Source organism: Fringilla coelebs (assembly GCF_963513975.1).
Source record: "Fringilla coelebs genome assembly, chromosome: 1".
In the NCBI taxonomy this organism is placed as follows: domain Eukaryota; kingdom Metazoa; phylum Chordata; class Aves; order Passeriformes; family Fringillidae; genus Fringilla; species Fringilla coelebs.
In genome coordinates this window covers 131855504-131870787 of record NC_140028.1, presented here as the reverse complement: position 1 = coordinate 131870787, position 15284 = coordinate 131855504, and the positions used below count along the sequence as shown (strand labels likewise).

The following is a 15284-nucleotide window of genomic DNA, read 5'->3' as shown; positions in this document are numbered from 1 at the left end:
GGTTTCATCATGGTTAACAAAGTTATTCTTCTTACCCTGTTTACTTCATATTTTATACAAAATTAGAATGGTTTCCACATCATGAGAATAATTCATTATTTAAATGTTATGGTTTTCTTCCTTCAGTTAGATGGTGACATATTCCCCAGTCACAAGTATATTTTTATCCCACTCAATTTCTAAAAATACCAACAAGTGATTCCAACCTCTCGTGATGCAAAACATAAGCAAACATTAAGAAAATGATCTACCTAGCCTGCACAACAGCTAAAAAAATGTATTTGTTTCTGCACCCCGGAAATATATTAAGCCCTCTGAAAGCAAATAGTAACTAGAAAGGGTATTGTACTTCAGTTTTTGCTTGAACTGTTTTTATATCAGTCTGATCTTATGAAAATCAGAAAATAAATAGGATCAGTTGAAAATCATATAAGTATTAATTGGGTTCATATAGACTTTTAGATCCTACAGAAACAACATATATGCTTTTGCGGTGAGAATCTTTTTGTTAAGAAGGGATGCTACTTTGCCAATTTTGGGACATAATTCTCATTACAGTCAATACACACTTTAAGGTTTGTCCTTTTTTATTTCTCACTGTCACTGAGAATTTACTCATTAATACTTACTGTAAGAACTTTGCCAATAGTGTAATCATCAGTTAAGATCAAAGTAGTCCCATACCAGAATGCCAGTGCATATGATGCATATATTAGTAAGAAAGCAGCACCCATGGAAATATTAGCTGTAATAGCCTTTCTTATTCCAATCCGTTTAGCATCTTCTAAATTTTTATGGTATCTGGAAGAAAGATAGAAGTTCAAAATAGACTCACACTTGTACCATGGCAGACATCACAAAAGCCCTATGGATGGATTAGAAAAAGAATGTTTACAAAGTACAGCAGTTAGGTACAAACAATATCTAACCCTAAAACTGTATAAAGGTAAGCCTGCTAGTCAGGCATGGAGTTTCTAAGGTAACCCCTAAAAATACCAACATTTGTCAACATGGTATATAGAAATAAAAGGGCATTGCAGGTCAGGGACTGGCATTTAAGTTACTTCTGTAGATCAGTGAACTTTAATTCGGAACCACTCAAGATTAAAGGTTAAAATCTATCAGCAGATCTCTATTATACAGTACAGCGGAAATAGAGATACTGTTTATTAGCACCTTCTCAACTACTAGTAATCAGATTAGATTACTCAATAGTTTAGTTTCAGATTAGATTACTCAATAGATTATTCAGATTACTTATAGATTACCAAGGATATCATCATCTCTTCACAGAACAGGGGTCTTCTTTTGTCTAAAGCTCTCGTGGTAAGATATTTGAAGTAGTTTGCATACCCTTTAATGCAGAGATGGCATCTCAACTCTAGAAAAATAACTAATTGTCTTTTAACATGTAGCAAACCTTGTAACAACCTCTCATTAACTAAAAATGCAGAAAGCACAAAACTTTTAACAGAAAATATACAAGAAAATCTCAAACCATTTAAAGTGAGTATTTTAAAATCCATTGATGAAAGCAAATATTGCTCTTACCTTTTAATTTCTTTTTCCTGTCCTCCAAAAGCTATTACAGTACGGATTGCTGCCAGAACTTCTTCTGCAACAGCACCTGCTTTTGCATATGCAGCCTGTTCTTTGTCAGTGAAAGCAGAGAGAACCTGACACAGAATCAAGTATTTTGGTATATGAAAACCAGAATAAGCTCAAGCACTCAAAATGGTTTCTATCACAATTAGTGTATTCCAATATGAAGCCTTTTGACTATATTAGGCATGGGTGCAGAATGTCCAATAATCAAATTCCTAAGTATGCTGGGAATTCAATAAAATAATTCCACATTACACATTGTAAACAACTAAGGCCTGGATTTTCCCTTTTCACCCAGTGCAAGAGATAAGAGGAGTGCTCATAGTGAGCTGGTGTGGTTCTCCCCAGGCAGACCTCCTCAGCTCATTCTCATCTCTGGCTGCCTTAGCCAGAGGACCCTGCATCTTAGACTGTGAAGTGACCACAGTCTGTGAGGACTCAGCCAGTTGACATACATGGCACATACATCTCTAATCCTACCTTTTCTGCAATATACTCACTCAAGACAGTGAAAACTTTAATGATCTTTGAAATATAAGGGAAATAAAATAAAATATGAAGACTTAAAAAATATAAGGCACTGTGATCCCATGGAAATCTGGACCTTTTCTCATCTAGGTCTGTACAGAATTTCTTAGCAAATTTGTGAACAACTCCGAAAAAAACTCTGTATCTGAGAGAAAGGTTTTTTCTAAATTATTCTCTTATTTTCCAGGAGGTGCAATTATTTCTTTCAAGAGAAAAAGTATTTATACTTTTTAGTTAAAGAGTTACAGGTGTGGATTCTACACATATATCTTGCTTCTTTCTCTGTATGTGCTATATTAGCAGAAACAGCTCCAAACCAAACAAGTCTGCCCACTCTATGGGAATTATAATATTCAAATGACATAGAATTACTGAATTGTAGAATGACCTTGGAAGGAATCTTAAAGATAGCTAGTTCCATCTACTCTGCCATGGGCAGGGACACCTTTCACTAGACCAGGTTGCTCAGAGCCCCACCTGACTTGGCCTTGAATGAGAGGGTACTGATACACAGTTCATCTAAGAGCTTATGTACCTAAGTGTTATCCAAAGCTTTAATTTCTCTAAGCCACACATTCTAATACTAAGACTTACAGATGTGCAGATTTATTTCATTATCTGTTAATATAAAACCTGACACTGTACATATGTTAACTTACCTTTGCCCAGAGGGCTGCTGAAAGTCCCAGGACAGGGCTAACTGCTAGTATTACAAGGGTTAACTTCCATCCTCTTATGAGACCAACAATAAATCCTGCCACAAATGTTGTTAGTGATTGAACAAGCAATCCAATCTTGTCACCTATTCCCTCATTAATCTTGGAGACATCACTGAAAAACAAATTACAGAGAGGAAGAAAAATGAAGAAAGCACAAGGAAGATTTCCAGTTTTGTTATGTGTGAATCTTTATTATTCAATTACTGCTCCCAATAACAGTTTTCTTCAAGGTAAAGCACTCTGTAGTGTGGCCAAGGATAATTTCATATTTCTTGTGAAACTGTAATGCTATAAACCTGCTTTTGTCTGAAAAGTTGAAATTATTTCTGTAGTGCAAAACTACTCTCACTTTCTAAATTCCAAAGTTTTTATCAGTTTGGTACTTGTGGGCTATTTGGAAATAAAAGAAAAAGGATTTCATGTGGGCAGTGTTATGCCGTTAAAGCTGTTCACATTGCTGGGCGGGGCCACCACCTTTTTCAGTCCTCAGTGTGCCCAGAAAGGAACTCTTCATGAGGTAATAACATTGGCTGGGCTTTAGTCATCCTCAGAGTTAAAGGGAACTTAACAAAATGCTTCTCTAACATTTTTGTCACAGTCCTGTATCAGAAGTACTAGAAATTCAGTCCCTGAGACTCTCCATGAGGAAATTTGAAAACTTCATTTCGCAGTGAAATAGTTTAATTTAAAAATAAAAATTTCTAAGTCCTGCATGTTTAACAAGATCAAATAACATTGGAAAAGGTATGGTGTACTTACTCTAGAAGACGAGTGTTAAGTTCTCCCACATCATTTACATCAAACCATCCAATTTCCTGTCTCATAATTGCATGAAAAAAATTTTCTCTAATTTTTTTTATTTGCCGACCTGCTGCTAAGGTCCAGAACGAAGTCTGAATATATGCAGCAAGGAGAACACCAGCTGCTATCCCAGAATAGTAGTATGCATATCTGTAAGGAAAAAAAAATGCAAGAGTCTCTGAATTCAGGTTAAAATTGGTTTAATTACCTTGCTAGTGTGAATTTGTCATGATGCTTACTTTTTCTGTTTGATCTGAATTAGGGCTTATATGCTTGTACTAAAACTTACACTTTGCTGTAAAACTTGCTGAGTTTTCCATGAATAGCATTTAATGTCAGAATTACCTTTTTTAAAAAATTTAGTAGGTATTTTCTCATAAGATTGTTTTAGAACTGTATTTCTGATACAATACCCTTTTCACTTACATCTGTCATGTCCATAAACTGTCTAGCATTTTTAACACACACAGACAGACCAAATCACATATATGTATATTATATACACATTTAAATAATAAACATACTTGTCTATGTAAACAAATATTTAAATAAATAAGTGGATGGATGCAGTAAATATTTTCTGATTTGAGAATACAGCATTACTATATTTACAGCTACTGAAAACAAATGCCATTAGATCAAAAGTTCTTTGTATCTCTTATTCATAACTGATATCTTATTTTTACATAAATTCAGCCCTGTGCTATGAGCAGGGTGTCAAATCCAAACCAGGAGTATGTGAACCACGATTTTTCTCAAATTGGGAGTAAATCTGACTCACAGCTTTAAACTGTTTAAAAATAATAAAATCTATTTTGATTTGATGAAGAATTACATCAGAATCAGTTATAATTGTACTTACACCAGAAGTGAATCAAAAAATGTAACTTAATGGATTTCATTTGCAAAACACCACCAAAATCAATGATTAAATATTTATGATGTATATTACCTGCAATTATAAGAATAATGTATCTACATAAAAGTAAACCATTAGCAAAATCTTGACTCATGACCTTGTGTGAAGTCTTGTGACCTTCACTCTTTTACGAAGTTATGCATACTGATTTTATAGAACTTTATAATGAAACTTGGCAGGAGCAATTTCAGGAATCTGTGTGCAAATTCTGTGCTCTAAGAGAGAATGGCTTCATAAATGAAACCTCTCAAATTTTATTCCAATCTCTCTTGTGGCTATAATATCATACAGTTCAGTTAGGGACTTCAAAACTATACTCATTATGAAATTCACTTAATCAAAACTGTTTAATAAAATCAGGCTAATGCCTAACAGAAAGCTGAGTAGTTGAATATTGACCTCAGTCACATTCGGCTCCATTAAAACTCCACAAACAAAAAAAAGCCTCTCAAACCAAACCCAAGAACACCGATTCTAAATTCAGCAGTAATTACTTTAGACAATTACCTTATGATGCTACATCTGTTCAAAGAATTGATTTATGCTTGGACTTTGTTTACTGACAAATCATATCCAAAGGGATTCATGTCTTTGCCAGATTCCATGCTGATGAAATATGTTCTGCAAATTCACTGCTGCAACTTATCAGAGAGTAAATGCTCGTTGCATTGAAAAATAATAGTTCTTTTTCTTTTGAGAAATAGTTGTAGTTTAGGCAAACTGTTTGAGTAACAAACTCGACTAAGTCCACATGAATAGTTCAGTACTTGAACACACCTGTGTGGGAACTCTGCCCTTGCAATCAGTTTCTATCATTATTGACCTTCTGGCAGGTGTTTTATGGAAACAAGGAGTTGGTGCAAAGAGCTTTGTCACACCAGTGAAAATGCCAACTCAAGGCTCTATCTAGAAACTTTGGAAAAAAGTACCTTTTCCTGTGCTGCTACTAATACATTCATCAGTTAACAATTTGTTTCTAAAGGGAAACTAGGGCTGCTTTTTATTCTTGCTTGTACTTTCAGAATTAATTTGTGGTGCTTTGACCCTGGTTGGATTACAGGTACCCACTGAGGACACTACCTCTTCCCTTCCTCAGCCAGACTCAGAAGAAAAAAATATAATTCAAAGCTTGTAGGTCAAGATGAGGGCAGGGAGAGATCACTCACCAATTAAATAATGGGCAAAACAAATTCTACAATCTCATATGTAGCAATTTTTTAGTAATTTTTTTCAAAAGTTCTTTAGGAATAAACACAAGACAGACTTTGAAAATGTTGTACAGCTAGGCATCAGGTATTTACTAAACACTAAAAGAACTGTTAGGGTAACTTCACTCATGCACACCATTTCAAATTTGTTTTCAAATCACCGGGAACAAGTATATTCCACTGAATGTTTGTAGGCATTACTTATGTTCATGTCAGAGACTGACAGAAATATTGCAGGAGCAAGAAACTCTCCTATAAAGGATAATTGCCAATTCCCTCTTGATTCATTCTCATTACATTCAGGTTCTTCATTTCTAAGAAATATCCCTCTCCTAATTTGTTCATTTATTTTATGGTAAAGAGTTACTTGGGTATGTTTTGCTTTGGGTTTTTTGGTGTAAATAGTTAAGGGTTTTTTTAATTGCAAAAATTAACTACTGAAGCTACATAAGTTTACAGCCCACTATTATCCAAAATTATAATGCACTTTGATATAAAGCAGCAAGAGTTACTACAGAAAATGGCTTATCTCCTCCTTCTCTTCAAAAAAGACAATTGCCTTGAAGAGTACATCTGACATTTTTCAATATCTAATGAGGAACAGAGTTCAACCTGAAGAAAAGAACCTGAAGTGGTACAAGAAATGCACAAACTTTAGACATCCTGCATAAACCAAGTGCATGGACAATTGTTAATAAAGCCTCCTAACAAAACACATCTATTAGCAGCTTATGTTTCTTCTTATTGGATCTTTTCCCTATGGAGTTTTGTAGCAGAAGCACCTACTGGCTATTGTCTTCTGCTGTTTCCAGCTCTAGAATGCTAGATTTAAGGTAGCATATAATCTAAATCTACATTTTCTATGGTCTAGATAACTATAGAATTGTTAGGTTGGTAGAGACCTCTAAGGTATTTGAATCCAACCATGAACTCGGCACTGCCAAGTCCATGTCCCTCAGTCTCACATCCCCAAATCTTTTAAATACATCCAGGGACTGTCACCCAACTGCATCCCTAGACATCCTGTTCCAATGTTTGACAACCCTTTCCACAAAGATATTTTTTCTAACATCCAACCTCCCCTGGCACAATTTGAGGCCATTTCCTTTTGTCATGTTGCTTATTAGCTGGGAGAAGAGACTGAACCCCATCTTGCTGTATTCTCCTTTCAGGTACTCGTAGAGAGTGATTTAGCTGAACTTGATGCTTTGACAGCCAAGTGGGTACTATTTGACATTTCAGCTTTTTTTTTTGCAAGTGAATCACCATAGCTCAATGTATGGACAGATGATAATCAATATAATTTTTTATCATAACTGTTGTAGTGTGTTGCAATCTCCTGTTTCAAACTCCCAGTCCTTTCCCAGGTATAGCTTTCCTGTTCCCCTCCCCCTTTCTCTTCCTAAGTGATGTCCATCAAACTTAACAGTCCAGTAAGAGCGTCGTGTGATTGGTAGAAGTTCAAAGATGCCCCTCAGCCCTGGGGTCATTGGCCTGTCCAAGTGTCATTGTCCCCTGAGACTCGCCCTCTCCCACCTGGTTGGTAGCTCACCTATCCTCTCCCCTCCCCCTCTTCCTGAGCTTAAAAGGACCTGGGCACCATGCGGTCTTGATTCTACTGTAGCTGTTACCATATTCAGACATCTATGATCCTGGAATAAAGCTCTGGATTAAACCCTGCGGTAGAATCCACTCCTTTCGTTCTTCACCTAGCCTAAGGACTATCACCGAGGTAAACCTGAGTTTCTACCAGCCTGGACTTCTCAGTGTCTAGCTGCAACCCCTAACTAGCCAGAGGGATCTCTGTGGCGGAAAACCACAGCAGCTGCCTTTGGCCGAGCAGCGAGGGCCGGACAAGCCCAGACACGTGCTATCCGGTAATATTGGAATATTATACCAATACATAACAATTACTCTTTATAAATTCAGAGGAAGAGAAGAAATAAGGAAGGCAATGCAGATTTCATCTGGGATACAGAACACCCCTGAAATGTGTCAGGATGGGTCAGAGGAAGAGATTACAGGGAAATTGTTGGAAATAGCTGGGAATGTTCAAGACTCTTACGGCCTCAAGTAATCCCTTGTGCCAATCTTTAGTTACATATATTATTAAATCATTGCTTTTGTGTTGTTTAAAGTGTGCAAAACATCCTTGGGAGAGAAATGGCTTGACTAGAAATGTGTGGCTACATTAAAAAGAGAAGAGGAAATATCAATTTTTAATTACCTTGTCATATCTTCTTCCAGCTTGTTAAGCATTTCTGAAGTGAAATTCATTGAAACATTTCCTTAGAAAAGAAGAGAAGAATAAATACTTCTAACAGAGCAAGTAACAAATTAGTTTTCCTGCATGCTGTTCAGTATATATGGAGTTACCACATCTCCTTTTGAATCAAGATGATTTGGAAGAAAGGAGGAAATTTTAATGCACATGAATGAACACTACTAATACTGGGTTAGTCATAACTCCACTGACTACAAAACCACATCCCTGTAATTTGAGATTAAAAAGTCTTCCTGATCATACACACATAGAAGAACAGAATGGTGTGGGTTGTAAAGGACCTTAAGGAGCCCACCCAGTTCTCACCCCCCTACCATGAACAGGGACACCTCCCACTAGTCTGGGTTGCTCAGAGCCCCATCAAAGCTGGCCTCGAACACTTCCAGGGATCACGCATCCACAACATCTCTGGTATACTTGTTCCAGTCTCTCATCACACTCATAGTGAGGAATTTCTTCCTGTATCTCATCTAAATTGTCCCTCTTTCAGTTTAAAGCCATTACTCCTCATCTGACTAATACAGGTTGCTGTAAAAAGTTGTCCTCCAGCCCCAGTTTGCTCAGCCTGTCCTCATAAGGGAGTTGCTTCAGCCCTCTGTTTATCTTCATGGCCCTCCTTTGGACTTACTCCAACAGTTATCCTTCTTATGGTGGGGGGTCCAAGAGCTGGGTACAGCACTCCAGAGAGATGTAAGGAGGGTAGAAATACCTCCCTCCATGTGCTGGTCATAATTCTTTTGATGCAGCCCATGCTATATCTTCCAGGGTTGCAAGCCTACAGCACCGGCTCATGTTGAGCTTCTTGTCAGCAAAGACCTTCAAATCATTCTCCTCAGGGCTGCTTTCAAACCATTTTTCTCCCAGCCTGTATTTGTGCTTGGGATTGTGGGACCTTGCACTTTGCCTTGTTGAACTTCATGAGATTCCCAGAGACCCACCTCTCCAGCCTGTCAAGTTCCCTCTGGATGCACCCCTTCCCTCAAGCATGCCAGCTGCGCTGCCCAGCTTGGTGTCGTAGGCAAACTTGCCGAGGGTGCACTAGATCCCACCGTCCGTGTCATCGACACAGCGTTGAACAGTGTCAGTCACAATAATACTGACCCCTGAAGAACCCATTCATCACTGGTCTCCACTTGGACAACTCTTTGAGTGCGACCCTCCAGCCAATTTCTTATCCACCAAGTGATCCACCCATCAAACTCATGGCTCTCCAATTTAGTGCAAATGATGTTGATTGGGACAGTGTCAAGTGCTTTGGAGATAGTCCAGGTAGATGATGTCCAAGCTCTTCCCTACACACCAAATCTTGTTATTTTACAACCCAGTTGTAAAATGCCATCAAATTTGTCAGGCATTATTTGCCCTTAAAAAAGTAATGTTGGCCATCATCCATCGTCTCTTTATATTCCATGTGCCTTAGCACAGTTTCCAGGAAGATCTGCTTGATGATCTTGCTGGGTACAGAGCCAGCCTGGGCTTGGCCTGGAGCTCCCTGGGTCTTCTTTTTTTCCCCTTTATAAAAATGAAGGTTATGTTTCCACCTCTTTCAGTCAGTGGGAACTTCATCAGACTGCCATAACATCTCAAATATAATGGAGAGGGACTTAGCAACTTCCTCCACCAGTTGCCTCAGACCCCACAGATGCATCTCAACAGGTCTCATGGACTTGCGTACCTCCAGATGCCTTAGATAATCTCACACCTGAGCAGGTCCTTGAAGAGGTCCAGGTCTGCTCTACTGAGGTTCTAGGTAGTGATCTTGCTGTCCTCCCTCCTTGTTGCCCTGAAACTCCACTCTTTCATGGTCACTGCAGCCCAGATGCCCTTCAGGTTCACATTCCCCACCAGTCCCTCCTTTTTAGCAAGAACAAGGTCCAGCATAGCACCCCTCCTCACTGGCTCCTCTATAATTTGAAGAACTTATCATCAACACACAATCCAGGAACCTCCTGGATTGGTTATGCCCGGTGGTGTTGTTCCTCCAGCACTTATTGGAGAGGTTGCAGACCCCCATGAGGACCAGGGCTTGTGAATGCAAGGCTGTTCCAATCTATCTACAGAGGACCTCATCTGCTCGGTCTTCCTGGTCAGGCAGCCTCTAGGAGACTCCCACTACAACATCACCCCAACCACAATGTATCTCTATTATAATGAACCTAAGCTACTAATTTGCATCATAGCATAGCGTAGCATAGCATTGTGGTTTCTGACATCTGTATCTCCTGTCAAGATGTGTGAATCTTCCTGTCTCTTTTTTAAATAGGAGCTGTTGTTCTTGTCATAGCAGGTATATTCTTACCTGTAAAATTTGTGTCTCCAGACGAAACAAAGCTATCAGTCATATCACCAAAAATTATCATCGCAAAAGGGAGACTGCTTCCATGGGCTATTGCCAGCAGAGTGCCTAGTATCATTAATAATTTATCTGACCAGCTGGAGTATCGGAACTGTGAGTGAGAAGAGAAATTCATTCTAACTGTTGTATTAGAATGCTAACGCAAAGCTATGTCTACAAGATCAAGAAAGTAAAGAAAAAGCTATAAATTGTACACCTGCTGTCCCAAACCTACAACTTTATCTCTTTAGAAATACAGTTTAAAAACGGTTTAAATGCACAGGAATAAATCCATTCTATATAAGCACTTTTATACTATAAACTCTCAAAACCAGAGAGATGTGGCATTTTAATGCACTAGTATTTGCACCTGGGTGAGAAAGGCCATAGGAAAACAAGACATAAAAAATTTATGCTTTTTACATTTGCCATTTAATGGTCAAGTTATAAGAAATTTTAATGGTGTTATGATATCTAAGGCAATAATTTCTTGTATTGTAAATTCATTATTACGCAGCCATAAAGTCTGTTCCTAATGTACCATAGACATCATAAAAAGGTACTGAAATATTAAATCCTCTTGCCATTGAACTTAATGAAGTTTGAACTCATCAACTACAAAATCATTGGGTTTATTCTGTACTGTAAACTATTAAGTTTACTGATGTAAATTATAGTTGTATGATGTAATTGTACTAGTGTAAACTGATACAGCAAAGCAAAGAAATTGGGCACTGGTCACCATCATGTACTACAGTTTTATGTTTATTATTTGCGGTGTCATTGCTATGTATTACACACACTAAACCTACAAAACATAAAATATTTCAGTATGACTAAAAGAGGACCTAGGATTTACTTGATTAAATATAAAAAGGTTGTCTTTTAAAATACATAGAGAAAATTTTAAAGAATCCAGAACCTTTTAGCATACAATTCTTAATTTTTATTTTCATCAGTAGCATGGAATTTCCCTTTACTGCTGATTCAGGTGATTGAATAATGACTCACGGGGATAATTAGTGTGATTAGTACCTGACTCTGGTAATTTAGAGAACAAGATCACACTCTGTGTAGGTATATGGTCATGCTTCTTGCTGTGAGCATAGAAATTCCTATCTTTCACAATCAAATATCTGGTTTGGGTGTGTTTAAGATGATCATTTACCAAGGGAACACTCCTAAGAATACTTATCTGTAAAAGGCAGGTTCTTTAGTACAACTATATCCACAAAAAGAACGGCTTGATTTCTACACTACAGTCAATATTCTGTAGTATGAATATATTTGGTAGAAGCAGAATCATATATTCAGGATACTAACATAACTGTAGCCGTTTTTGATTACACTTTGAAATGGGCCTGTGTGTATGTATATGTAGACACATATAGAGAGAATAAACCTTACCAGTGCAAATGGGCTCACCACCTTAGGTTTTTCCCCTTTCTTCTGCTTCTTCTTTGCCTTGCTAAAAAAAAGTGTGGTAGTTTTGGTGAATTTAAAAACAGACCTCATTTTGCAGAAATACTAATTCAACATATTAACGCAGCTCAATTATATTATAATTTTGAAATAATTTTACTGCAAACAATTGTGTAAAATGAACATGATTTATTGGGCATTCTTCAGATGTTTCTATTTAAATCTTCAGCAATATAAGTAGCATCACCTCCTAACTTCTGTAAATTTAAGTCATGTTTTTCCCAGTTCACCCCTTCAAGGATGAAACAACATCAGTGAGGCTGGTCAGGGAAGTTGTGAACCAAAGCACTGTATAGATTTCAAAACAGAAGAGAGGAAAACTTTTGTACATAGTGGATAGGTCATGGATAACATGTTCAAGGTTTGTAAAATGTTGATTGACCACTGTAGTAAAAATATTAATGACATAAATGTACCCAGTATTTCCATTCCAACATAATTTCTGTCATATCTTAGAATTGTTTTTCTAGTCAATACTGAGGACACTTAGTCCTATAAAGAAGAAAATAAATAGTCCTTCTGCCTGAAATGAAAGTGCCAATCAATGCTACTCTTACGTTGATACAAAGCTTTCTCTTACTAGATCTTCTTAGCAAAACAAGTTAAAATAAGATTTAAAATACGGATTTCAATAAAATATAAACCAAGATAATGGTGTCTAATAATACATAATGTTTACTATATTTAAGAATCCTTACTGTTTGTCTTCAGATTCATGATCCTGGCTGGATGCAGAGATCTCATGACTATTTCCATCTGCGGTATACTTCTTTTCATCTTCAGAATGCATTTTAAATTTACTGAAGATAGTTTACTGTAAAATAATATTTGACTGAGAAACACACAATCTTAAGCTGAGGACAGTAATCTCAACAATCATTTATTTGAAAGAAAAATATGGGTACTTATTACAATCAGTAAAGTTATTAATATCATACATTTCAAAGTGAATATTCATAATGCACAAGTATAAGCATATTGTAAGAAGTCCAGAAGTTTGGAATTTCCTTACAAACATTTATATTCCGTATTTAGCCGTTTGATAACTCTGTCATTTATTTAATTTCATTTGAATGATATAAGAATAATATTTTCTGCAATGCAGCACAGATAAACAAAATAAATGAAAATTTAAACGTGTATTTAAAAGAATATGCAGTTAATTAGACTTGTTTTAGTTATCAGTGAATTTATAAAATATCTCTGATTTTAAGAAAACCCTCCAAACTACTGACGTACCGTGAAAGGTTGCTCCCGGTTTGTGTCTACTCCTCTGAAAAATTATTCAAACCTGAGCAGAATTAATATGGTTAAGGACATGCAGCATGATTGGACTTTGCTCCTCTTATGTAAGACAGACATAACAAATAGCTCTCTCTTGGATTTTTTCCCACTCCAATAGCCTCGTTTATCTTGGATAGGGAAGTGGATGCACTTTGGACTGTACCTCCCTTTTTCTAAAAGGAATACTACTAGTCGTCAAATTCATTGTCACCTGGGAAAACAAGCCTGAATACTTTATTCTTCCACCAAAAAAAGTTCCCTGTTACAGGTACTGTTGTTTTAATGATGCTCCTTAAACTGAAAGGAGCTCCTCTTTACCTTATTAGAGACGTTGCTGAATGCTTGAAGTAACTGTTGCACTTAAAGATGAATCCATTCTTGAATACACAGTGAGAATGAAACCAGGCAACACCAAAACATTGTTTTAATATTTTGCTTCCTTTCCCATCTTCTAAGTCTAATCCAAGAGAACATTACCCATCTAGCATGAAAGAAAACAGGAATTTACTATAGTGCACGTAGTTCCTCATTTGAGTAATTGCAGAACAGTAAGATGAGTTTCAGACTTGGTTTAGAAGTGTTTTGGAAATAGCTCTGGTCAGCAGAAATGTGCTTAACTAGTATTCTGATTTTTTAATGTATGTTTAAATTCTAAACTGTTTGAAATGAGCCATTTGTTCTATTGTGCAATGTGCTGTTTTTATGAGTATCTGTAGGCATTACTTCAATACAAATAACAAAAATTTTAAACACTTAAATTATTTGCACTTCATAACCCTTATTTCAATGTATGTATCAAAGTAGACATGTTCAACACTTTTACAGAAGTAAAATTTATCAAAAATTAAATAAAAATACTTGTCCTAGAAGACAAGAAGGTTTACATGAATTTTCCTGTTGATCTTCTATCACTTTACTCACTCAAAATTTACTTAATATGATAGTTACCGAGAAAAAGTTATTTTTGTTCTTTTTTGTCATGCATGCCTCTAATCTCAAAATGTTAGTGAAACAGTACTTTTATAATGTTTTGGAATACAGATTGTCATATTAGATTGAGGATTACTTTGGAAAGGGTAGTTTATCATTGCCAGTCAAGAAGAATATAAATAGTTAATTAGTATTATATGTTTATCAAAAGTCATTGTGATGTATTTATATAGAAGTCTATCCACAGCAGTTACTGGGAATACTGGGTTTTAACTTGCATGCCTAAATGCTTTCCTGGAGTTGATCTTAATGGACTGGTCCAATTATTTCAGTGGGAAACAAAAAAAAACTGAAGTAAGAATCTTTAAAGGAAAGTCAATTGAAAAAAAAAGAAAAAGAAAAAGAATAGTATATGAAGTTCTTTCACAACTGTTTTGCCCTAAATGGAAAACTGAGAGAGCTGTGAGATCTGTCAGAATGTTCTGTTATCTCATTGCAATGTCTCAATGCTATTGCAGTGCAATCATGATAAGAAACGGAAATAGAAATAAAACACGAGCAATTTTTACCAGAGTTTCTCTTGCCTGCACACAGTAATGCAAAGAAAATGAAAGACATCTGGTTTTATCACACTTGATAAAACCAGATGTCTTTAATTGATATTAAAAAGTGGGAAAACTGGGGAAGGACAGTATTTTACATCTTCTTAATAAGATACAAAATTCTGTAACTTCACTATAGCTTCTGTAATTTGTTCAGTCACATAGCTCCACAATTGCAGCAAATTTGAAATCAGAGAAGATCATTAAATCTTTCTTCTACTCTTGTTTAAAACCTATAATTTGGGGGCATATACAATTTCAGCCTGAAGAGATTAAATCTGTAAAATAAACCAACAACAGTAGAATGAGGCATCACCACTGCACATCACCTGAGTATATAAAAATTGTGTGGGTGAACACAGTAGCTGATTTACAACCAGAATGTACAAAACCACCTAGAAACAACGTAGATATCAGTCATTCTTATCCAAGGAGAAAAACTTTCTCATCCAAAGTCTGGCAACTGGTTTTGCCCTAAATACATTAGCAGGATTCATAAAGCCAGTGTTTGAAAACTCAGATCAGTTATTTGGTTACATCAACAGCTTACCCTCAGCTTTAGCCAATCTTTGATATCATCAAAGGGG

At 36.5% G+C, this 15284-nt stretch overlaps 1 protein-coding gene across 5 annotated transcripts in view; it reads right to left on the bottom strand.

The window, feature by feature from the left end:
* The window catches only part of ABCB1 (ATP binding cassette subfamily B member 1), a 46843-nt gene that overhangs the window by 22108 nt on the left and 9451 nt on the right, over positions 1–15284 (bottom strand). For 3 of the 5 annotated variants that reach the window (XM_084215953.1, XM_084215951.1, XM_084215955.1), the window contains 9 exons: positions 13484–13646; positions 12580–12695; positions 11807–11867; positions 10364–10511; positions 8008–8068; positions 3612–3803; positions 2793–2964; positions 1552–1676; positions 630–801 (listed from right to left, as the gene is read on the bottom strand). In XM_084215953.1, the coding sequence (XP_084072079.1) occupies positions 630–801; positions 1552–1676; positions 2793–2964; positions 3612–3803; positions 8008–8068; positions 10364–10511; positions 11807–11867; positions 12580–12671 (1023 nt within the window). In that variant the 5' untranslated portion in view covers positions 12672–12695; positions 13484–13646. Of the gene's footprint in view, positions 1–629; positions 802–1551; positions 1677–2792; positions 2965–3611; positions 3804–8007; positions 8069–10363; positions 10512–11806; positions 11868–12579; positions 12696–13120; positions 13173–13483; positions 13647–15284 lie in introns of all 5 variants that reach the window. The other 2 variants (XM_084215952.1, XM_084215954.1) reach the window with 2 other exon arrangements.